Source organism: Somniosus microcephalus, chromosome 5 (genome assembly GCF_052327205.1).
Source record: "Somniosus microcephalus isolate GS21.2 chromosome 5, FLI_Smic_1.0, whole genome shotgun sequence".
Classification (NCBI taxonomy): Eukaryota; Metazoa; Chordata; class Chondrichthyes; order Squaliformes; family Somniosidae; genus Somniosus; species Somniosus microcephalus.
In genome coordinates, this window is record NC_140991.1 from 55,005,562 (window position 1) to 55,030,652 (window position 25,091).

At 40.7% G+C, this 25,091-nt stretch overlaps 1 protein-coding gene across 7 annotated transcripts in view; it reads left to right on the plus strand.

Moving 5' to 3' along the window:
- The window catches only part of cul2 (cullin 2), a 76,494-nt gene extending 52,982 nt beyond the window's left edge, over positions 1–23,512 (plus strand). For 6 of the 7 annotated variants that reach the window (XM_085987624.1, XM_085987627.1, XM_085987630.1 and 3 more), the window contains 10 exons: positions 2,271–2,330; positions 3,211–3,339; positions 3,646–3,732; positions 4,642–4,797; positions 6,885–6,962; positions 10,061–10,127; positions 11,389–11,595; positions 14,366–14,463; positions 18,693–18,809; positions 20,779–23,512. In XM_085987624.1, coding sequence (XP_085843750.1) covers positions 2,271–2,330; positions 3,211–3,339; positions 3,646–3,732; positions 4,642–4,797; positions 6,885–6,962; positions 10,061–10,127; positions 11,389–11,595; positions 14,366–14,463; positions 18,693–18,809; positions 20,779–20,910 — 1,131 coding nt within the window. In that variant the 3' untranslated portion in view covers positions 20,911–23,512. The remainder of the gene's footprint in view (positions 1–2,270; positions 2,331–3,210; positions 3,340–3,645; positions 3,733–4,641; positions 4,798–6,884; positions 6,963–10,060; positions 10,128–11,388; positions 11,596–14,365; positions 14,464–18,692; positions 18,810–20,778) is intronic. The other variant, XM_085987628.1, reaches the window with a different exon arrangement.
- Positions 23,513–25,091: the final 1,579 nt, after the last annotated feature.

A 25,091-nucleotide genomic window follows, 5' to 3' on the forward strand; every position in this document is an offset into this window, starting at 1 on the left:
GAGACTGCACACAACTTCTCTGATAGTTTAGAAAACTTACGTAAATGTTTAAAAATATCACACTGATTTTTAAAAGGTGTCCTGGGAGGACTGGATTAGAATCCATCCTTCGGCCAAATGAGCCAATGCATCTGTTGATGCTGTTTTCATGTTGTACAAATTACAAAATGGAAACAAGGTGCGTAGAGTTACTGTCGCTCTCACTGTGGTCTTTCAACATAAAAAGAAAAAGGCCATCCTGAAATTGCATACAAAATAAAGCAGGAATCAAGAATTTTTAAAACCTTTTTCTTCTAAATGTCCATTCGGCTCAGGGATAATTGAGATGTGGTTTTGCTGACAACCAGTGCCTGTTTGAAATTGTGTGTTCAGGTCATTTGTGTAACCTTCTGTTTTTTTGGCACTCTTGACGAAGATATAAAATTTGCAAACTAGGTGCTGACAAGTGTAGTGTGGTATTATAGTGCCCTCTGGTGGTAGAATTCCAGAATGCTTTTTTCTGATATTTAAAAAAATATCCTGCTCCTTAGATTAAATCACAGATGATGATCTAAGTTACAGATTGCAAACTTTTGTTGATAAGTAACCACTTGAATCCTGAATCTTCAGTTCTCTTTTCATCTCTTGCTGCTGGCAAGGTTCCAAGCTATAATGCATTATTACATTTATAATGTTGTATATCCACCATTTACTACATAGCGTTATCTAATCTTGGTCAGACCTGAGAGGTGTACTGAGTGGAGGTTAGGAACTGCCTGCCTTACAAGGAGGAGAATATATGACACAAAATCTCATGTGTTTTTGTATGGTTATGGATTGGTATTAACAGAATCCAGGGAGCAGGTCACTTGCTCACCTTGGCCAGGTAAATTATACATGGCAGAAGTAGGGAGGAAGGAATCCAAAGGAAGGAAAAAAAGTAACTAGCTGTTGAGCGGAACACAAATCAATGTTGCTAGCTCTGTTCTTGATATTAAAAATAACTTGTCCATGCTCCTTGTGTACCTGTTCAATTTGAGAAGTATTTCAAGATAAGGACCAACCTATCCTACAACATTTCTGCAAGATATAGTCCTGTGTTTAATCAATGACCTCAGCTCTGCCTGCTGGGAAATCAGGAACTTGCTGCCTGGGGAGTCATACATGTATAAACCTATGTACTTGACTCTCTGGCACACTGCATTAGAACACCAAGATGCTGCACCTCTGGTTTGCTGTTTTCCTCCCCTTCTCACCAGTTCTTAAGACCAAAAATCTAAACTTTGAAAGACACTGCCGCTGCAGCACATCTAAGCTGGACTATTCAAGGCTGTTCAGGCCAATGGGACAATTTGTGAGTGTGTCTGATGCACTACTCGAGTGTGTGGCTATTAAACTTATGTTAGAGTAATATTGTTGTTGTATATCCAGCATTTACTACATAGCGTTATCTAATCTTGGTCAGACCTGAGAGATGTACTGAGTGGAGTTAGGAACTGCTGCCTTACAAGGAGGAGAAAATCTGACACAAAATCTCAATAGCCAGCCCACTTGCTGTACATTGTACACCAGTGATCCAGTCATTCAGCTGTGTGGATTTCTATGTTTCCACTCGGGTTTACAATCTCTGCAATTTTTTTGATGGAGTGAATTTTGCGTTCATCTAAGGAGAGCAGTATTTTTCAGTTTTGATACCCAGTGTCTAGCACAGTCAACTGAAGGGCAAGTTCTCTTTACTTAGCTTTGCGCTTTTAATCCGAATCTCTGAAGAGCACATCCTACTGCACCAATGTGAATTTTTTCACTTGCGTCCTTATAGTCTCAGAGTAAGATGGCACATTTTGTATCATTTACACCATATTAACAGTAGGCTGTTTTGTGCTGTGAGGTTGCACCCACCAGGAACTATGTCGAGACTGCCCAAACTAATTCCATGTAGCACTCTTCCAACCAGCAATGTGGCAGGAGACTTTTTCCCTATTAGAATGAACTAGATTTGGTTTCTGGCCCCTGAGGTGAAAGAGCCGTGTGCTTAACCCAATGCACCATCTAGCAGTGTCATTTTGAGGATGAAAGTAAAGGTTGCCATCCCCTTTGTGCCTTTTTTTCCCCAAAGACATTTGATTTTCTTCACCCTGAGTTTGGTAGAGCACTCACTTATCTCCCTTGTGTGTGCTGCTTCGGAAAACTCACTCAATGCAGATGTAATCCAATTGAAAATAAAAAGAATAAAAAATGACAGTGTTGTCAACTTGTTGAAATACTGTTTGAGAGATTTTTTTTTCTTCTAGGCCCTAACGTCAGTAGTAAACTATAGAGAGCCCAAATCTTCCTGCAAGGCTCCAGAGTTGGTAAGTATGGCAAACATAAACGACTAAAATATTTCTGTCCTCTTCTCACACTGAAATTCTGGAAGGACTATCAACGAATGCTGCATCTTGAACTAGTCTTCTGGACCAATATTGCCAGATTTAGGGATGCTGACTTGTCCGGCACACAAACTTCTCTCAAAATAAATAAAAAGCAAAAGACTGCAGATGCTGGAAATCTGAAACAGAACTCGAAAATACTGGAAATACTCAGCAGGTCAGGCAGCATCTGTAGAGAAAGCAGACCAGTTAACAACTCGGTTAACAAGTAGGCTGCAACATCACATTTACCACAGTCCCAAGATTACACCTGAATCTGTCTTGGGCTTCCCCAATGCTTTCATGGTTTAAAAGCACAATTTACTGCCATCGATACCAGGAAATCACTATGTTTGACCTTAGTTAGCTGATCTCAGCCAAGGTCACAGAGGGGACAGCGTAATTAGACAGATTTCCTGCTTCGATCACTTTCGAGAGACATTTGCTGATAACAGCACATGTTAGAGATGAGGATAGGATCACACATAGCTGTGATGTTGCCTCTCTTCCCACCATCACTGTCAAATATGCTTTTGATATTCACTCTGGGCTCACATATGAATATGCACTTGGATGAGTTACCAATGGGCAGACAGCACCCATAGAAATAGAACATGAACCACTACCTTCAGAACAAAAGAGGAGACAATGGGGATGAGGTCTGAGTCTGTTTTTCTTTCCACAAACTTCGAGTTAAACAACAAAATGGAGTGTGGATGGAACCGAATTAATGCAGTGAATATAATAAATTGTGAATCAGAGATGATTATTTGATCTCTGTTGGAAAAAACTAATCGATTTCTGAATATAATTTTCCTTACAGTTAGCTAAGTACTGTGACAATCTGTTAAAGAAGTCTGCAAAAGGAATGACTGAAAATGAAGTCGAGGACAAACTGACCAGCTTCATCACAGTCTTCAAGTACATTGATGATAAGGATGTCTTTCAGAAGGTAAATAGCAGTTTCTCTTCGATTGTGGCAGAACTAGGCAGCATTTTGAAACATTTGACATTCTTTTAGTTTGAACTTCTTTGATTACAGGTAAGCTATTGCAATTAGATGCAGAAACTATTCTTGCCTTAATATGTGCATGATTCAAAAGTAGTACATCACTGGAAGCAGGTGCTCACTGCACTTAGTGAGAATACAGTAGCTCTTCAAAGCGATTGAATGTAATTCCTGACTTGCAATTTCTCACATCTGTGTTAAATGTCTCTCTGATTCCAAGTTCTCTGTTTACTTTTTCTCCAACCTCAGTTCTATGCCCGAATGCTGGCGAAGCGGTTGATACATGGTCTTTCTATGTCTATGGATTCTGAAGAAGCTATGATTAATAAGCTCAAGGTTAGTAACGTGACAGCCTTTAAGAATTCGTACAAGCATATCTCATGAAATTTAGTAGAAATATTTTGTGGGCTGTTACAGCTCTTCATTGTTCACTCCTTTTCAAACCTACTTCTATAAACACTCAAAGCATGTAATTAGGTGTTTAGTAACTCGCCTAAAACAGATGGTGGTACTTTAGTACTTTTTAAAATGGAGTTTTACTTTCTCCAAGTGGAGAGCTAAACCTTTGAATTCAAGTTATACCGTTATGCGGAGCCAACATGTTTATCAAATTATGAATTGTTGCACAATTATGATTAATTTAACTGTAGGTCCCAAATATTGTATTTTTCCTTAAATAAGTTATAAGCCCACCTTTTAAAATCCCTTAAATGTTGGCACGGTTACTTTTATCCTAACTTGGATTTAGTTCTGGGGAAAAGTACAACAAAAAATTGGCAAATTTGAAAAATTAGAGCCAGAACAGATTGTTACAACCAGCTTAAATCTGTAAATGTGGAAAAAAATAAAACTGAATATGATTCAGAATAGCATATCTTCCAAGCATTTCAATTGGACATTATGAAAATGTGCAGACATTGTTTAGAAAACTATTAACAAATTAGGTATTTGATTTTTTTTTGTTGGCAATAAATTTGCATTAAGATTTATATACGGTTTATCTGGTAATTGTTTTCATAGTTTAAATATTGTAAAAAAAAAATCATTGGTCTTCAAAAAAAATGAATTGCAAAGTTTTATGTTTATCACAAGAAAGTGACCACAACTAGTTATTTTAGGGTATTACCAATGGAAATATTTTGTTGAGTGCAGTAATATCTTGAATGTTTAAAAGTATTTCAAAAATCAAGGTGAATTTAAATATCTTTAAGTGCTATAATAAAGGCAGATAATCTTTCTATGCAGCAAGCCTGTGGATACGAGTTCACCAGCAAGCTTCACAGGATGTACACCGATATGAATGTCAGTGCTGACCTAAACAACAAATTTACAGCCACTTTTTTAAGACAACAGGACATTGTAATAGATCTTGGAATCAGCTTTCAGATCTACGTGCTTCAGGTAGGTTGGACCACAGGATAAAACTAACTGAGTACACTCGCCCCTCACTTTATCCTTTTCTGATTAAATCACAACCCTTTGTAAAGCCCATGTTGTTGATCTTTCTTTAATGGAGAAACCAGATGAAACACTCTCTAAAATGTATCCCCACATATGTTTGTGAGGCATGGTTTCCACTGGCATGTTTCAAGAAGTTTTCATTCTGCGGCAACTAGAAACTTGGAGCGGACATATGTGGAGTAATCAAGCATTACTGCAGTTGTGACACTGAAGTGAAGATTTTTGTACCATTCCATACCATCTTTTGAAAGCATTTTGAAAAGTCTATTCTGTTAAATTCATTATGTAATTCAGAATTAATAGGAAAAGTTAATTTGGTAATTTTGTCAGTACTGTACTTGATAAACTACTAATATAAAAAGAAAATATGGCAGATGCTGGAAATCTGAAATAAAAACAGAAAATGCTGGAGATACTCAGGTCAGGCAGCATCTGTGGAGAGTGAAACAGAGTTAACGTTTCAGGTCGATGACCTTTCGACAACCTGAAATGTTAACTCTGTTTCTCTCTTCACAGATGCTGCCTAACCTGCTGAGTATCTCCAGCATTTTCTGTTTTTATTTCTGTACTTAATAAATGCATGTTAAGTGGTAGTTTTAGGATTTTTGTTTTTAGCTTGATTACCTCAGTACGAATGAGGGGTTACGTTTTGAAGTTTCCTGCGCTGCATAGCTTAGTTGTGCACCAATGCATTTATTTATTGAGCTGGCAAAGGATTGATTTAATTTTAAATGGACGATTTTCAGCTTTGAACTTGTTACAATACTAAAAATAATATCCTTTACTTTTTAAACCCTGTGACTTGTATATTAATACACATGATTAATTCATCCCTGTGTGACCGAACAGACTTTAGCATGGCATGTGAGTGGTACCCAAAGAGACATCAAATCCTTATTGTCCAATTAGTGGTATGGAAATCTTTACTCTGCTTCTGAAAGGGACCAGCAACCAGGTTTATTTCTTGGCTGGAGAAGATATCTGGTCACCAATTAGCAGATAATGTACTTTGTAAAAGACTAAACAAAAAGCAGAAAAATTGCCATTCTTTCTGGAGGACCAGAGAATGACGACTGAATGAATTGAGGGAACTGTTGCATTATACATCATTTTGAAAATTATGAGATTTTTCCCGGATGATCCTGGTGATTTTGCACTCTTTCCTGTCTTGACCCCACTAATGTTAATTGATACTGGTTCCATTTTCATCTTTTTTTTTTAAAAAGATAAACCTTCCTTCCTCAAATAGGTGCATTGCATCTGAAAAATCAATTGTTTGGCCATATGACTGTGTGAAGCATTTTGAGATATTCCACCTTAATAAGATACTCTCTAAATACATGTTTTGTTTTTAGTTATTATGGCTACTTAATTTATAGCTAATTGTAGCAGTAGCATGCCTCTGATTCAGGAAATGCATGTTATAAAAACATTCTGTGATATGGACTGAAGGCAGTCGAAAGAGCCACATGGCTCCTGTGTAGTGCCAAGAGGACTAAGTTATGAGAAAAGACTGGAAAAACTTAGGTTTTTCAGCATTGAAAGGTGGCAATTGAGAGGATGTCTCATCATAGGTATATAGGATAGTAAATTATATTAAAAAAACTCTGCAAATTAATTAAAATTAAACTTTGGCTGTAGAACAAGGGACAGAGGTTTAAAGTGCTGAAAGGCACGTTCAGGAATGGGGTTACAAAGTTCTTATTCACACACTGAAATAGACTTCTGGGCAGGGTAGCAGAGCCATTTGAATTGTTGAGCACTGTGATGGGAGCTAAAGGGTCTTTCTAGTTGGATGACTTACGATGATCAGAGTGGCCTTCCTCATCCCTGTCTATATGGTGAACTCAATACTGCTCCTTTATTCAATTTTGACCCATAATATTTGATGGAATTAAGTCACCCATTTTAAGTACTTTTATTTAAAAAGTTAAAAATATTGAGAAAATTAACAATAATCCTAAAATTTGGCACTCTCTTGCTGTTTTTGATGTAGAAACCTTCTTTTATGTTTTTAATCATTTTAGGCCGGTGCATGGCCTCTGACTCAAGCACCTTCATCTACATTTGCCATCCCACAAGAACTGGAAAAGAGCGTACAGATGGTAGGTTAGTAGGTGGTCCTTCCTTTAAAATTTAAGGATGGAGTTAAGTTGGTGCACATTTTATGTCTTGCAGGTACTAGTGAATCTCCTGTGCGATTGCTCACATATAATTTGAAGTCTGTGATGTCTTGCTGCTAAACTGGCCTGTCCCTTTAAGGCCACTGCTCTAAATAGGTCACAGGTGAGGGGGTGCTGTAGAAGTAAACTTGGTAAATTGCTGCAGTGCATCCAGTACATTGCATATGCTGCAGCCATAGTGTGTCAGTGGTGGAGAAGATGCATATTGAGTCCAGTGCCAGTGGCGCTGATTAAACGAACTGCTCTGCCCTGGGTAGTATTGAGTTTCTTGAGTTTTACAGCTGCAGTCATCCAGGCGAGTGGTGAGTATCCCATCACACTCCTGACTTAAGCCTTGTAGATAATTCAGCCTTCGGGAAGAGGTCAGGAGATGAGTCACTCACTGCAGAGTGCCCAGCCCCTGCTTTGCTTCTGTAGCTGTAGTGTTAATATAGCTGATTCAGTTAAGTTTCTGGTGACCCCAAGATCATGGTGGGGGAATCGGCAATGGTTGGGCTTCTTGTTGGGAATTATCATTGCCTGACACTTATATGGTGCAACTAGCCAGCCTGTGCCGTAAGGGTGACCCTGAGCTTCCGGTCGCCTGTCACTTTAATTCTCTGCTTCACTCCCACTCTAACCTCTCTGTCCTCGGCCTCTTACACTGTTCCAATGAAGCTCAACGTAAGCTCAAGGAACAGCATCTCATCTTTCGATTAGGCACTTTACAGCCGTCTGGACTCAACATTGAGTTCAACTATTTCAAACTATAACCCCTGCTCCCATTTTTCATGCAGTATGATTTTGCCACCCCCATGCAACATTTTATCTTTCCTGCCTCTTACCTTAGCACAGTATGTTCCTTCAATTCCTTCCTCCCCTCCCAACACCCCCCCATCTCTGCACCTGCTTAATATCTGTTACATCTCCAGCTTTTTCCAGTTCTGATGAAGGGTCCCAGACATTAACTCTCTTTCTTTCTCCACGGATGCTGCCTGGCCTGCTAAGTGTTTCCAGCATTTTCTGTTATTTCAAATTTCCAGCATCCGCAGTATTTTGCTATTATATGATGATGGAGGAGCCTGGGATATAGGATAATAGACATGATTTCAAAATCTTGCATAGCTGCAGCCCAACTTATGACCAGCCCTAGGTCTTAGCTCACACCCTCCAGTCTTCCGAATTCAGCCTACTCCATCACTAGCTTCCGCCACTTATCATCAGTGGCAGGACCTTTAACCATCAGGGCCCTACACTCTGCAATTCTCTTGCTACATCTCCCAGCACCTTCTAAAATCTCCTCAAAACTTATCTTTCTCGCTCTGCGTTTGGTCAGCTCCTTTACACTTTGAAACCCTGTTGCGAATCCCCAGCCTCGTTATGTGAAGCACCTCAGGGCACTGAGAATCGTAAAATCCTACAACACAGAAGGAAGCCATTTGGCCCATCGTGCCTATTCCAGCTCTTTGAAAGAACAGTCCAATTAGTCCCACTCCCTTGCTCTTTCCACATAGCCCTGCAAATGTTTCCTTTTTAAGTATATATCCAAATTTCTTTTAAAAGTTACTATTGAATCTGCATCCACCACCCTTTCAGGCAGTGAATTCCAGATCATAACAACTCGCTGTGTAAAATAATTTCTCCTCATCTCCATTCTGGCTCTTTTGCCAATTATCTCTTCTGGTTACTGTCCCTCCAGCCAGTGGAAACAGTTTTCCTTGTTTACTTTATTAAAATCCTTCATAATTTTGAACACCTCTATTGAATCTCCCTGCTCTAAACCTTCTCTGCTCTAAGAAGAACAATCCCAGCATAATTGAAGTCCCTCATCCCTGGTATGTATATGAACCCCCAGATCTCTCTGTTCCTGTGCCCCCTTTAAAAATGTACCATTCAGTTTATATTGCCTCTCCTCATTCTTCCTTCCAAAATGCAACACTTGGTAAGAGATTTAAGAATACACATATCATAATTACTGGTGACCAGAGAAGAAACTATTCGGTGGGGGAAAAGAATGAGAAATGCAAGACAGAGATAATTGTAGCAAAAGGGGACGAAGTAAGGCCAGAGGATGAGAGTAAAACAGTATTTTCATGCTATTGTAGCAGTAAGGATGTAAATTCTGATGCTGGAAATGGATATTGGATGTAAAGAATGTTACAGTGTATGCATATTGTACATAATATTTAGATGGATAATTTCATTGATGAGTTCCATGCTCTGTACTCCTCACCCCTCAGTGCATATACAGGAAACTTTTTTTTATCCGGCACTGACGGGACCGACGTGGTGCCGGTTCTTCAAAAATTCTGGATAACCGAAAGCTATAGTAAAAGATACAGAGCTGAGAGCTCCGTATAAAGCAACAAACCCTGTTGCTTAGCAACAGGTTCAGAACAATGGCCAAAAGTTCCAAGCGTCCCTGTAGCTTAGCAACAGCTGCAGCCACACCCTTGCACAGCAACAGATGGAGGAAGGCAAGTAATAAAACTTACCTGAACCTACTCCTGAATTTTGCCGGTTAACCGAGATTTCCGGTTATTTAGGTGCCGGTAAATCGAAAGTTTCCTGTATATGCTTAGTAATTCAGGACTTTTTTTGGGGGGCGGGTCTGTTGAAGGTGGTTTTAATCCCATGTTTATACCCTATAAAAATGTAAAGGTTTGAGGTATTTTAGATGTTAAGTTTGGCAGTAGATCGGCTTGGCATTATCTTGATTTCAGTAATGGATATTCTGTGACACTGGTGCTGTCTGGACTCAGAGTCCTCCTTAAGGTAAAACTCTTTTTAAAAATTATGACTCACCAGGGTGACTGGAGCAAGCTTTTGACATACAGATACTTAATGTTGCAGAGCTTGCTTGCAAGCCAGTAGGCATGGGCATTCCTCCCTTTCTTAAAAGTCTGCTTCCCTTAGAATTTTTTACTGAAGTTACGTAGTCATCTCCAAGATTCCATCAACACCACTGCAGAATATTCTAAAAATGTAAACAGAGGAAAGTTTTGAAATATTGTCTAATGTGACCAATTCTCCCCTTGCAGTTTGAACTGTTTTACAACCAGCACTTCAGTGGTAGGAAACTTACCTGGCTGCACTACCTATGTACAGGTAAGAACACTAATGGCAATACATCAGACCATCCATAAATCTCCCTCGTGTCAGGAAGTATGTCTTCGCACAAAAGTTGATTCATGCCTGAAATGGTCTGGTATCATTCAAGAGGCAGTTAGATTGTGTGATGGGGGAACCAGAGATTTCTATGGACGGATCAGCTAGATAAGTCGAGTGGCCTCCCACATCTGCACTTGTGTTTGCGAACTTTCAATGTGGTGAACATATGGAATTGACTACCCCGGAACATAGTGGGGCAGATAGAGTTGGCTTGTTCAAAAAGAAACTGGCGAGATATTTGGCAGTAAAAACAATTGAGAGTTATGGGAGAGAGAATAATGTACAGCATTGAGGATATACTTGCCTTTGAGGTGGAGCAACGAAGGATCACTAGATTGATTCCTAGGATGAGAGGGTTCTCCTATGAAAAGAAAAGACTTGCATTTAAATAGCGCCTTTCACGACCACCGGACATCCCAAAGCGGTTTACAGCCAATTAAGTACTTTTTTGAAGTGTAGTCACTTGTAATGTAGCAATGAGGTGAGATTGAGTAGATTGGGTCTATACTCTCTGGAGTTTAGAAGAATGAGAGGTGATCTCATTAAAACATATCAGATTCTGAGAGGGCTTGACTGGGCAAATGCTGAGAACTGTTTCTCCTGGCTGGGAAGTTTAGAACTAGGGGGCATTGTCTCAGAATAAGGAGTCGGCCATTTAAGCCTGAGATGAGGAGGAATTTCTTCACTGGAGGGTTGTGAATCTTTGAAATTCTCTACCCCAGAGAGCTGTGGGTGCTCCGTCGTTAAGTTTATTCAAGGCTGAGATCGATACATTTTTGGACTCTAGGGAAATCAAGGGATATGGGGGATCAGGCGGGAAAGTGAAGTTGAGGTCGAAGTTCAGCCATGTTCTTATTGAATGGTGGAGCAGGCTCAAGGTGCCATATGGCCTGCTCCTAATTCTTATGTTCTTAAATGTCAAACTTGGACTGACTCCATTGGTCTCTTCTAATCCTATACATTCTTGTATATCAAAAATTCAGTTAATCTTGTATTAATGTAATTCAGTTGATTTCTACTCATACCATTCAGTTCGATTACGGTGATAGCTTCGCGGTTTTGTGTTTTTAATTTGAGTAATCAGATGGCATTGAACTGTATTTTAATACAACTGTTTCTCAATGTGAAAACTTTTGGAATACAGTGTTTGTACATTTCACGTTTTTTTTTTCCCGTGTTCTTTTTTTGGGGGGAAAAGGTGAAGTAAAAATGAACTATTTATCCAAGCCTTATGTAGCTATGGTTACTACATATCAAATGGCAGTGCTGCTAGCATTTAACAACAGTGAAATAGTCAGTTACAAGGAACTCCAAGACAGCACACAGATGAATGAAAAAGAACTTACCAAAACCATCAAATCCTTGCTTGATGTAAAAATGATCAACCATGACTCAAACAAGGCAAGTATGTTGATGAAATGCAGATAACATTTAAAGTAATTTGATGTAGCTTATTGCACTTTCCTGTTTTAATACTGATTTGGAAGAATTAATGTTTAGTTAATTCCTCTGCCATATGTTTAAAGTGCTGGAAATACCCGGCAGTGTGTGCAAAATATGAAGCCTGAGAGCAATGACCACAGCTAAACTGAAATGGATAAAATATTATATTTTTTTAGCATAATTGTTCACTTCCGAGAACAATGTGAAGAGAGGATGACACTAATGGGAACAAGTGTTATGGTTGTAAAACTAAAACTAACATTTCAGCTTCTCCCAGTAACTCAGGGAACATAAAAACTGACTGTAGAAGCTTCTATATCTATAGATATGTGAAGAGAAAAAGATTGGTGAAGTCACGAGTAGGTCCCTTGCAGTCAGAATCAGGGGAATTTATAATGGGTAACAAAGAAATGGCAGACCAATTAAATACATACTTTGGTTCTGTCTTCACAAAGGAGGACACAAATAACCTCCCAGAGATGTCGGGGAACATAGGGTCTAATGAAAGGGAGGAATTGAATGAAATCAATATTTGTAGGGAAATGGTGTTAGGGAAATTGACGGGATTGAAGGCCGATAAATCCCCAGGGCCTGATAATCTACATCCTAGGGTACTTAAGGAAGTGGCCCTAGAAATAGTAGATGCATTGCTGGTCATCTTCCAAAATTCTATAGACTCTAGAACAGTTCCTATGGATTGGAGGATAGCTAATGTAACCCCACTATTTAAAAAAGGTGGTAGAGAGAAAACGGGGAATTATAGATCAGTAAGCCTGACATCGGTAGTGGGGAAAATGCTAGAGTCCATTATAAAAGATGTAATAGCAGAGCACTTGGCAAACAGTGACAGGATCGGACAAAGTCAACATGGATTTACAAAAGGTAAATGGTATCATGCTTGACTAATCTACTGGAATGTTTTGAGGATGTAACTGGTAGAATAGCTAAGGGAGAACCAGTGGATGTGGTGTATTTGGACTTTCAGAAGGCTTTCGATAAGGTTCCGCATAAGAGATTAGCGTACAAAGTTAAAGCACATGGGATTGGGGGTAAGGTACTGTCTTGGACAGAGAACTGGTTGGCAGACAGGAAGCAAAGAGTTGGAATAAATGGGTCTTTTTCCAAGTGGCAGGCAGTGACTAGTGGGGTACCGCAGGGATCGGTGCTAGGACCCCAGCTATTCACAATATATATAAATGATCTAGACGAGGGAACTAGATATAATATCTCCAAATTTGCAGACGACACAAAGCTGGGTGGGCGTGTGTGCTGTGAGGAGGATGCAGAGAAACTCCAGTATGATTTGGACAGGTTGGGTGATTGGGTAGATGCATGGCAAATGCAGTATAATGTCGATAAATGCGAGGTTATCCACTTCGGTGGCAAAAACAGGAAGACAGATTATAGATTGGGAAAAGGGGAAGTGCAACGAGACCTGGGTGTCCTTGTGCACCAGTCGCTGAAGGTAAGCATGCAGGTGCAGCAGGCGGTTAAGAAGGCAAATGGTATGTTGGCCTTCATAGCAAGAGGATTTGAGTACAGGAGCAATGATGCACAGGGCCTTGGTGAGACCACACCTTGAGTATTGTGTGCAGTTTTGGTCGCCTTATCTGGGGAAGGATGTTCTTGCCATGGAGAGAGTGCAGCGAAGATTCACCAGACTGATACCTGGGATGGCAGGAATGACATATGAGGAGAGATTGGGTCGATTAGGCTTATATTCGCTAGAGTTTAGAAGAATGAGAGGGGATCTCATTGAAACTTATAAAATTCTAACAGGACTAGACAGACTAGATGCAGGAAGGATGTTCCCGATGACGGGGGAGTCCAGAACCAGGGGCCACAGTCTAAAGATAAGGGGTAAGCCATTTAGGATAGAGATGAGGAGGAATTTCTTCACCCAGAGAGTGGTGAACCTGTGGAATTCTCTACCACAGAAGGCAGTGGAGGCCAATTCATTAAATATATTCAAGAAAGAGTTAGATATATTTCTTAAGGCTAAAGGGATCAAGGGATATGGGGAGAAAGCAGGGACAGGGTACTGAATTTGGATGATCAGCCATGATCTCATTAAATGGCAGAACAGGCTCAAGAGGCCAAATGGCGGAACAGGCTCGAGGGGCCGAATGGCCTACTCCTGCTCCTATCTTCTATGTTTCTATGGATAAATGGACAGGCCAGGAAGGTCTCGGCATTGACATAGAAGCTGTACTGAGTTAGCTGATCGCCACTGAGTTGGAGTGCTTCAAGTGTCCTCAGTTCCCCTAGGCTAGGAGGTTTGGCAGGGCAAGTCATCCAAGGTTTCCATTCTTAATCATCCTGTGACCCCTGCTGGAAAATGCATGTCACAACAACAGACTTGGCTGTGATTCCTTCAAATAGCACGCTAACGTTTGCTATCTAGGCTCACACAGAAAAGCAGTACTTGTATGAGAGGAGTGTTGGCACCCGTGGGACAGTACTCCAGCCGACATCAGAAGGGAAATCAACTAACATTTAAAAATTCTGAATGTAAAGTTTAAAAAAACTTGCATGAAATCAGCCCCGGATCAACAAATTACTCCCCAGTAACTCAGGTGTCCAGGTAAGAACAAGGGAAAGGTAGATTTTGAAGTAACTCAGCCACAGTAAAATATCTTGACTAGATGCAAATCAGGAGAAAAATAGTTTGCACTCAGGTGGCCTGTTGCTTTAGAAAGTCACTATTGTGTGCTTTTCCTCTCTGCAGGAAGATGTTGACTTGGATTCAGTTTTCTCTTTAAATATGGGTTTCAGCAGTAAAAGAACAAAATTTAAAATAACAACCTCCATGCAAAAAGATACACCACAGGTGAGAGGTTTATTTTCTTGACCTTTATAAAACTAGTTATTTTCTGGTTGAAATTAGTCATCAAAAAAGAAAGTATTACATTTCCACTTCAATTCTGTTTATTCTTAAAATGTTTTCATAGAATGATACAGCACCGAAGAAGGCCATTCGGCCCATCATGCCTGTGCCGGCTCTTTGGTAGAGCTATCCAGTTAATCCCACTCCTCCATAGCCCTGTTATTTTTTCCCTTCGAGTATTTATCCAATTTGCTTTTGACAATTACTATGAATCTGCTTCCACCACTCTTTTCAGGCGGTGCATTCCAGATCACAACAACTCGCTGTGTAAAAAAAAAAAAAAAAAAGTTTCCTCACATCGCCTCTTTTTTTTGCCAATCACCTTCAATCTGTGCCCTCTCGTTATCGATCCTTCTGTCACTGGAAACGGTTCCTCCTTATTTACTCTATCAAAACCAGTCATGATTTTGAACACCTCTATCAAATCTCCTCTTGACCTTTTCTGTTCTAAGAAGAACCACCCCAGCTTCTCCTGACTCTCCACATAACTGAAGTCCCTCATCCCTGCTACCATTTTAGTAGATCGCTTCTGCACCCTCTCTAAGACCTTGACATCCCTGTAGAGTGGTGCCCAGAATTGAACACAATATTCCAGCAGAGGCCTAACCAGTGTTTTATAAAGGTTTAGCATAACTTTCTCGATAGACTCTGGAACAGTACCCATGGATTGGAGGGTAGCTAATGTTATACCACTATTCAAAAAAGGTGGTAGAGAGAAAACGGGGAATTATAGACCGGTAAGCCTGACATTGGTAGTGGGGAAAATGCTAGAATCTATTATAAAAGATGTAATAGCAGAGCACTTGGAAAGCAGTGACAGGATCGGACAAAGTCAACATGGATTTACAAAAGGTAAATCATGCTTGACTAATCTACTGGAATTTTTTGAGGATGTAACTGGTAAAATAGATAAGGGAGAACCAGTGGATGTGGTGTATTTGGACTTTCAGAAGGCTTTCGATAAGGACCCACATAAGAGATTAGCGTGCAAAATTAAGGCACATGGGATTGGGGGCAAGGTATTGACTTGGATAGAGAACTGGTTGGCGGACAGAAAGCAAAGAGTTGGAATAAACGGGTCGTTTTCCGAGTGGCAGGCAGTGACTAGTGGGGTACCGCAAGGATCGGTCCTAGGACCCCAGCTGTTCACAATATATATTAATGATCTGGATGAGGGAATTGGATGTAATATCTCCAAATTTGCAGACGACACAAAGCTGGGTGGGAGGGTAAGCTGTGAGGAGGATGTCGTGAAACTCCAGTACGATTTGGACAGGTTGGGTGATTGGGCAGAAACATGGCAAATGCACTATAATGTGGATAAATGTGAGGTTATCCACTTTGGTGGCAATAACAGGAAGGCAGATTATTATTTGAATGGCAATAGATTGGGAGAAGGGGAAGTGCAAAGAGACCTAGGTGTTCTTGTGCACCAGTCACTGAAGGTAAGCATGCAGGTGCAGCAGGCGGTTAAGAAGGCAAATGGTATGTTGGCCTTCGTAGCAAGAGGGTTCGAGTACAGGAACAAGGATGTCTTGCTACAGTTGTACAGGGCCTTGGTGAGACCGCACCTTGAGTATTGTGTGCAGTTTTGGTCGCCTTACCTGAGGAAGGATGTTCTTGCCATGGAAGGAGTGCAGCGAAGATTCACCAGACTGATACCTGGGATGGCAGGAATGACGTATGAGGAGAGATTATGTCGATTGGGCTTATACTCACTGGAGTTTAGAAGATTGAGAGGGGATCTCATCGAAACCTATAAAATTCTGTCAGGCCTGGACAGACTAGATGCAGGAAGGATGTTTCTGATGGCCGGGGAGTCCAGAACCAGGGGTCATAGTCTAAGGATAAGGGGTAAGCCATTTAGGACTGAAATGAGGAGGAATTTCTTCACCCAGAGAGTGGTAAACCTGTGGAATTCTCTGCCACAGAGGGCGGTGGAGGCCAGTTCATTAAATATATTCAAAAAAGAGTTGGACATATTTCTTAAGGCTAAAGAGATCAAGGGATATGGGGAGAAGGCAGGGACAGGGTACTGAATTTGGATGATCAGCCATGATCTCATTGAATGGCGGAGCAGGCTCGAAGGGCCGAATGGCCTACTGCTGCTCCTATCTTCTATGTTTCTATATTATAAAGCCAAGGATCCCATATGCTTTTTTAACATCCTTCTCAACTTGTCCTGCCACTTTCAAAGATTTGTGTACATACACCGCCAGGTCTCTCTCTTCCTGCACCCCCTTTAGTTCATATTGCCTCGCCTCATTCTTTCTACCAAAATGAATCACTTCACACTTCTTTGTGTTAAATTTCATCTGCCATGTGCCTGCCCATTTCACCAGTCTGTCTATGTCCTCTTGAAGTCTGCTACTATCCTCCTCATTGTTTACTACATTTCTGAGTTTCGTGTCATCTGTAAACTTTGAAATTATGCCTTGTATACCCAAGTCCAGGTCATCAATATATATCTAAAAGAGCAGTGGTCCTAATACCGACCCCTGGGGTACACCACTGTATACTTCTCTCCAGTCTGAAAAACAACCGTTCACCACTATCTGCTTTCTGTCCCACAGCCAATTTCTGGGGAGGAAATCTGGTCAAAGCTGTTGTGAATTGTGTCCAAATGACTTCGCTTTTTATTCTTATCATTTCCACCTCTAGCTAAAGCTGCAGCAAATCACCAGTGCATTTGTACATGTGTGCTTGTAGTGCCTTGTCTATAGCTTGTTTTCAGGCAACTAAAATTAAATCTCTACTTTGTTTCTGGTCTCCAGTTCAGTATTTGTCTGCGCCATCAACGCTGGACCATTAATAGGGGGGGAAATTATTTTTGTAATCATTTCCATTTGTTGCGGTTTGAGGTGACTACATCATAATTAGAGTAACTCCGATCTTTTACATTGAGTTTGTCAGATCTAAAAAGTACTAGTTCCTCTTTAAAAAAAAAACACAAATGGGTGACTTGAGAGTTCCGAGAAATTGGATGTTCGGAACTGTAACACTTACTATATATAATTTGATGGATTGAAAACACAAAATTGTTCCCAATTCATTAGTAATTAGCCACAGAACTCCTAAAAGTGATGAAAAATCCCAGAATTGTTGGCCAGCTTTCTGGACTGGGAACAGGTGCTCTGTGGCACCGTACAGTTATCAGACCGCAGAAAAAAACACATCTGTTCTCTACCTGTCACAAATGGGGGAAAAAAACTGATGAGTTTAGGTTCTGTTCACAAAATATAAAGTGACGGTAACTTACTTTGAATAGCTCCTCTGTTTCTGATTTCTATTGTCCTAACTATTGCTAAGATTTTTAATAGATAGTTTAAAAAATGCATTCTGTTTTGTTTCTTTGACCCTGAAATTAGCTTCCGACCACATATCCGCGGCATAGCTAAGACCGCCTATTTCCACCTTCGTAACATCGCCCCCCCGTCTCCGCCTTTGCCTCAGCTCACCTGCTGCTGAAACCCTCATACCCGCCTTTGACTTGACTATTCCAACGCACTCCACCTTCTGTAAACTTGAGGTCATCCAAAACTCTGCTGCCCGTGTCCGAACTCGCACCAAGTCCCGTTTGCCCATCACCCCTGTGCTCGCTGACCTACATTGGCTCCCGGTTAAACAACGCCTCGATTTCAAAATTCTCATCCTTGTTTTCAAATTCCTCCATGGCCTCACCCCCTCCCTATCTCTGTAATCTCCTCCAGCCCCACAACCCCCCCGAGATATCTGCGCTCCTCTAATTCTACCCTCTTGAGCATCCCTGATTATAATCACTCAACCGTTGGTGGCCGTACCTTCTGTTGCCTAGGCCCTAAGCTCTGGAATTCCCTCCTTAAACCTCGCCGCCTCTCTACCTCGCTTACTCTTTTAAGACACTCCTTAAAACCTACCTCTTTGTCCAAGCTTTTGGTCATCTGCCCTAATTTCTCCTTATGAGGCTCCGTGTCAGAATTTTTGTCTTATAATACTCCTGTGAAGCTCCTTGGGACGTTCGACTACATTAAAGGCGCTATATAAACACAAGTTGTTGTTTATTCAGTACATACAGCAGTATGCAGTATTTTTTATATATAAACGTGCATAGCTAAAGCACAAAGTGTAGCTCACATTAGAGCTCTGTTGAAACAGTCATGTTGGGTTTCTAGTTCTTGCTTCATTGCTTTCAGGAGATGGAACAAACTAGAAGTGCAGTCGATGAGGACAGGAAAATGTATCTGCAGGCTGCTATAGTCCGCATCATGAAAGCACGTAAAGTCCTTCGACACAATGCACTTATTCAAGAGGTAAAAGCTGACTTTCTTCTTAGGCGACCAAAGAGTATAAGATTTGTTTCATGAATAAAACAAATTGAAGATATTTGATTTCTGTAAATGGAAATACTTCACTGCTTGGGGCCACCTAAATGGATCAGAACAATGCCTTTTCACTTCTGGGACCAGGGTTTGAATCTAGACCAGGCTGATGGGATGAAAGTCTCCTCTTTCTCTGCTAGCTCTTAAAGTTTATTTGAAATTAGTTTGAACAGCCTTAGCTGAGTTCCTAGCAGGCACACAGCAAAAAATAATTGCTCAGAAGTTGTTTAGGAAGTTGGGATTAGAAGCACAATGTGGGGCTGACTAAAAGAATTTTATCTAACTTCATCTAACCTGACATCCTTCGCCTTGAGTACATAAATTGACACTCACCCACAAAAAATCTTCAACAGAAACACTGTACTGCTCTAATGCTCCTATTTTACCAGGTAAGCATAGAGCAACTGTGTGTGGTTTCTGATTCGCTGCTAAGGATATGTTCTGATGGATAAGATGATTATGAATGGTGGACCTTGTGGCACCAGTTTGTTTTCTGTACTAATAAAATATGGTACCTCTCTTAAGATGAGGTAATTGCCAATGACTTGTTCTTATGCCCCAGAGGTCTGTGAATGCTGAGTCGTTGCGTATATTCAAGGCTGAGATAGATAGATTTTTGGACTCTAGGGGAATCGAGGGATATGGAGATCGGGCAGGAAAGTGGAGTTGAGGTCGATGATCAGCCATGATCTTATTGAATGGCGGAGCAGGCTCGAGGGGCCATATGGCCTACTCTTGCTCCTGTTTCTTATGTTAATTCCTGATGACCCGTACATAATAGATATGATGTTACAAACTTCATTAAGAGTCCAGTATAATTTTCATAGAGATAGTAACTGTTAAGCTTGTGTTTTTCACTGATGCTCAAGTTCTTCCTTTTGAGAAAGGAAACTTAATTATGGTTTAGTTGCAAAATTTGTTCCTGATTTCCCTCCCCTCTAAACATCCAGGCAGATAGCCCACTCTTAGCCTTTCTGTGTCAGGGAGGTGTGCAAGACAACTGTAGGTGACTCATTCAGTTTTCATTATCTTCAAGCCTTTGGTCTGACTTTTCCCCACTGGCCCAACTGAGATCAGGAATTACAGCCACACTCATTTCCTAACATTCTGTGCCACATTGTGTTGATAATGTGAGCCAGCTATATCACTGAGTTAGCAATGTAAAAAAATATATATATATTTGGTGTCAGGCTTGGCTCAGTGGTAGAACTCTCGTCTCTGAGTCAGAAGGCTGTGGGTTTGACTCCAAATCAGAGACTTGAGCACAATCTAAGCTGACACTTCAGTGCAGTACTGAGGGAATGCTGAACTCTGTCGGAGATGCCGTCTTTCGGATGAGATGTTAAACCGAGGCCCCGCCTGCTCCCCCAGGTGGATGTAAAAGGTCCCATGGCACTAATCAAAGATAAGTAGTGGCGTTCTCCCCAGTGTCCTGGCCAATATTTGTCCCTCGATCAACATCACTAAAAGCAGATTATCTGGTCATTATCTCATTGCTGTTTGTGGGAGATTGCATTGCACAAATTGGCTGCCGTGTTTCCCAACATTACAATACTGACGACACTTCAAAAGTACTTAATTGGCTGTAAAGCACTTTGGGACGTCCTGAGGTCGTGAAAGGCGCTATATAAATGCAAGTCTTTCTTTCAAAAAGGAACTTGGAGAAAAAGAAAATGTCAATCTGAGAAAAATAAAAAATTGCTAGAAACACGCAGCTAGCCTGAAGGAGAAATGAAGATTACCATTTCTGTGCAAAAAATCTTTTTTGTTCAGATGCTGCTCACATGCAGCATTTTCTGTTTTTATTTATTTATTTATTTATTATTTATCCCTTCAAAGGAATTTTATTTCATGATTATCTGTATTGAAGGCTTCCTAATGTTTGTTCACTTCTCAACAGGTAATAAGCCAATCAAGAGCAAGATTCAACCCTAGTATCAGCATGATCAAGAAGTGCATTGAAGTCCTCATTGACAAACAATATATTGAGCGTAGCCAGACTTCAGCAGACGAGTACAGTTATGTAGCATGATGCAAGCTGTTGGTATTTGGCTTTGTCCGAGTATGGGTGCAAAGACCTGCTGTGTCACTGTTTGATGTGTTCCTGTGAGATGAAGCAGAGCTGTGCCTCCACCAGGTTCTTCAGTCCACCACCTGGCAGCCCTTTCTCTGCTGTTTACAGTCTAACCAGTGCCACATTGCAAGTGTCAATGCCTATAGATATCCCAACTCATGTCATCACAACATTAAAGTAATGGGGGAGTGTTTTGGGTGCCATGTTTATCTCACAGGTGCAGTTGGTATATTTTAAAACATAATTTAAAACTAAACACTGTAATATGGCGGATAAAATAATTGTGTTTACACTGTAAATTGTTCATCCAAGACTGCAGGTAACAAACATGGCACTGTTGCTTCACAAAATAAAGCCTGTATACTACCTGAGGTATATGTAGGTTTCAGTGAAATAGACCATTACATCAATGTCCTCAGCAGAACGCCCAAATGAACAGATCTATGTACATCATAAATACAGAGGTTTTCCTGAACTGTCACTACAGGAACATCATGAGGAATGTCTATACCAGTTTGCACTTCCATTAAAGGGATTTTTGTCAGATTGATTTCTTTCAGTGTTTCTCGTGTGCATTGATGATTGTCATAAGTCCTCCAAAGCCTTAATTATTCAGCCTGAATGCTGCAGTTTTTTGGGGGGATTATCTTATGGACCTGTCAAAAATGGCCATGTCTTTCGTAATATTTTCATAATTTTTCCCTGAATCTACTCCACAGTGCAACAAAATAAAAAATCTAAAATGCATTTTAAAACATTATATACAACCAATTGATGGTGGAGTTTTAAAACAAAAAAAAATCCCCAGGCCACAGAGCTGCCATGGCAAAGAGGATGTGGCCTCTGCTGCTGCTGTTACTACTTTGAATCAGCTAGGATGATGCAATATTATGGGCTTTCCCCCCTTCCCACCACCCCCCCCCCCCTTCCAATGGGGAAGTGACTGGCTCCACCAGGCGCCACCCATGGTGATGCAGTTGAGACTGAGAACTCATTGACGTGGGAAGCCATCGCTCTATGGCATTCCCCACTTGCTGATAGTTTTTGAACTATTACATATAATGGTCCACAAGAATGATCTTGTCACAGCTGTTCTGATCTAATTGATGTTTAGCAACACCAAACTTCTTTAAAAAAAAAAGTCTGTGTTGGTAAATATATCTAAGGAAATTATAGATATCTGTTAACATCCAGCAAGAGATGAATCTGCCACTTTAAATCAGGAAATTTGCATGAAAAGATTTTTAACTTGTTAAATTATCTGATCGAATGCGGTCAGATGGCTGGTCTGTTAATTGACCAGTGTGCTTGAAGTCTTCCAGACTTCAACCCTGCATGGTGTTGACAGTTGTGGGTTTTAAGAGGATTGGCTATCTCCATTATTACCAACAGTGTCCGCAAACTCTTTAAAAGCTTATTTTATTTTTTAATTGTTTGGTGTGACATTTGTATTGCCAGTAGCCAAGTGCAGCTGGAATAGTGAGGAATAAAACTGTTTTACTACAGTTTGAGTTTGGCTGTTCTTGCCCCGTGTAAAACTTTTTTTTTGTTGCAAATGCAGTTTTAAAATCTGAATGCAATTTAACATTTTGTCTTTTGAAACAAGTATGCTAATGTGAGTAAGCCCATCAACTTAAAGGTGTAAATTTTAATGCCCCTGGGCGGGAACAGTGCTTTTGCCAAACCCCCCCTCCCCCCCCCCGCCCCAAACCCCGATTTTAAATTACTGGAGAACAGGCATGGGAGAGCCACCTACCCCCGAAAGGCAGGAGCCTACTTTACATTGGAAAGTCACGGCCTAATTACACCATTGGCGCTGCAACATCATGTTACCTTCCGGATCCAGGAGACCTGCATGGAGCCAACCCCAATAGCCAAACCAAGACTTGGAGTGGTCAAAACAGGCCACGGTAAGTTTCAAAATGTAATTTCTTTGTAGAATCAGTGTGGGCCATGAGGAGCAGGAGTGCTCCCCCGGTCTGGGCAAGGAGTCCTTGGGCTTCCCCATCTCTGGCCCTGCCTCTCCCTCCTACCCCTGGTATCAGCTACTACCCCCGCCACCATTCTAATTTTATGCCGGGGACCATTCCCTTGGGTCCCCAGCGATTTCAGGCTCCCAACCTGATTTTTGCTCCATCACCCCTGCCAGTTTCGGGCAGGAAACTGTCCTACTGTACTCAAATGAGGCTTGTCCCTCACGCTAAGCTCCCTGCGGGGGTTTCCCTCCCGCCCCACACCCGTCTATCCCTAACTTGCATCCAGATAAAATTGATACCATAATTTCTGTTTTAGTGCGCCAGTTGCTTTGATTTTGTTTTGTTAATTATATGATGCTTTATTTGCATCCTGAATATAGACTAATGAATGTCTGAGGAATTAAATTGCTGTGTTTGTATAACCAAATGATGTTTGCACATCTAACTTTTTTTTTGTAAAGAAATTATCTTCTATTTTCTTGCTGTCATTTTCACATGCAATGTAATTGTCCTAATCATAGGCCTTTACTTCAAGTCATCCTGCCACATGGTGCAGAATGGACAAAATACATAACGTGAACTTTTTTGTTTGCTGTAAAGTCTGTTATTTCTTCCATTTTATGGGATCAGTCAGATTTTGATCAGTATTGAATAGGCAAGTGCCACTTTGTTGCTGATGAAAGAATTGTAGTTTTTGGAGGGCAAAACTCCTCTTATTCAAGTTCTGCCATCTATACATGTGTGTAGGTACAACAGAAGATTAGGAAACTCACCAGTTACTTTCAAAGGTACCAAAATTATTTTATGATTTAAAAGGTCTTATGCAATACCTGGAGTAATTCCTCATGCCTGCACAGGGAAGAGTTGCTTAAATTTTGCAACAGTTTTACCCCCAAAATGTTTTAATAATCTGCAACCACCTGTTAACCTAGAGATACTGATCTGCAACTTCTCAAAACACAGGACACATTTGTATTGAAGCAATGGATAGGATTCAACTAAGCGAGTGGGGGCAGTCATTCAGAGATATCAAAACTTAATTGACTACAACGATAACCAGAGAGTATTAACTGACGGCTATAATTGATACCATCTTAAACTAGCAGTTTCAGAGAATTACATTTTTGGTACAGTTTGATGATTAAGATTTTTATTTTCTATTCTTTCATCCTTCCCCCAAACCACTATTTTTCTTATATTTAGATTGCATCAGGTATCTGCACCCAAGAGGAAAGGTTACTTGTTCCAAGGCTCTGCCAGTCGTGTTCTGAGTTTTTAGGGACCAGTAACAGCTCTGCCTTTTGAGTTGTATGTTTTTCCTCCTCCCTCTATGTCTGGTCTCAGTGTAGCTGAGTTTGGGAATTCAGGGATGTTCCCTCTCCCTATCCTCTGGGTCGGGTTGATGTTTCAAAATTGAAGATGCAGTTTGAAAAACTAAAGCCAAATAATTCTGTTTTCAAAGGATCTGAACCGTGGACTTTGTCCATTTGAAGAGCTCTTTGGATAAAAGTTCAGTTTCGCCACCTCAATGTCGTAGTGAGTAAAGGCATTGCTGCACAGACCAAAATATCTCTCGTTGAGCTCCTGGTTTGTCTTCAGTTAATTGAACTCAGATGCAGCAGTTTGGGGCAGCTTATAATTGGCTTCAATTTTCATGGGCTAAGGAGAGGAAAAAAATCTTGGGTTCCCACTCCGGATCACCATCCAGTGCTAACTTGTGAAAGTCCATGTGTACAAATATAGGGTGAGAGCATCATCAGATTTGGCTGTGATGACATCTGCAGTTGAATAGCCTGGCGCAGGGTTCACTCGCACATGAAGAATAACCTGTGTGAGCTGCAAGAAGACTGTTGGTATCGATGGAACCGTACACCACCAAGTGAGCAGGGGGAGAAAATTGGACAACAAAATAAGCTTAGGCGATCTGAATTACATCCAGAACTAATCTTTACAAGCTCAATTCCACCAATCAGATGAGAAGATGTCCACTTTCAGGGTATTTATTAGCTGGACTGCAACATCTATGGGTTACTGTATATTTCGGGTCTGCTAAATGAAAGTGAAAGCAAATAAAAAATAAATTGGTCTGCTGTGGCCTTAAAAAATAATCTCTAAATGACTTAATGGTCTTTCATTTTCTGATATGCTTGGCTCAAAAATCTG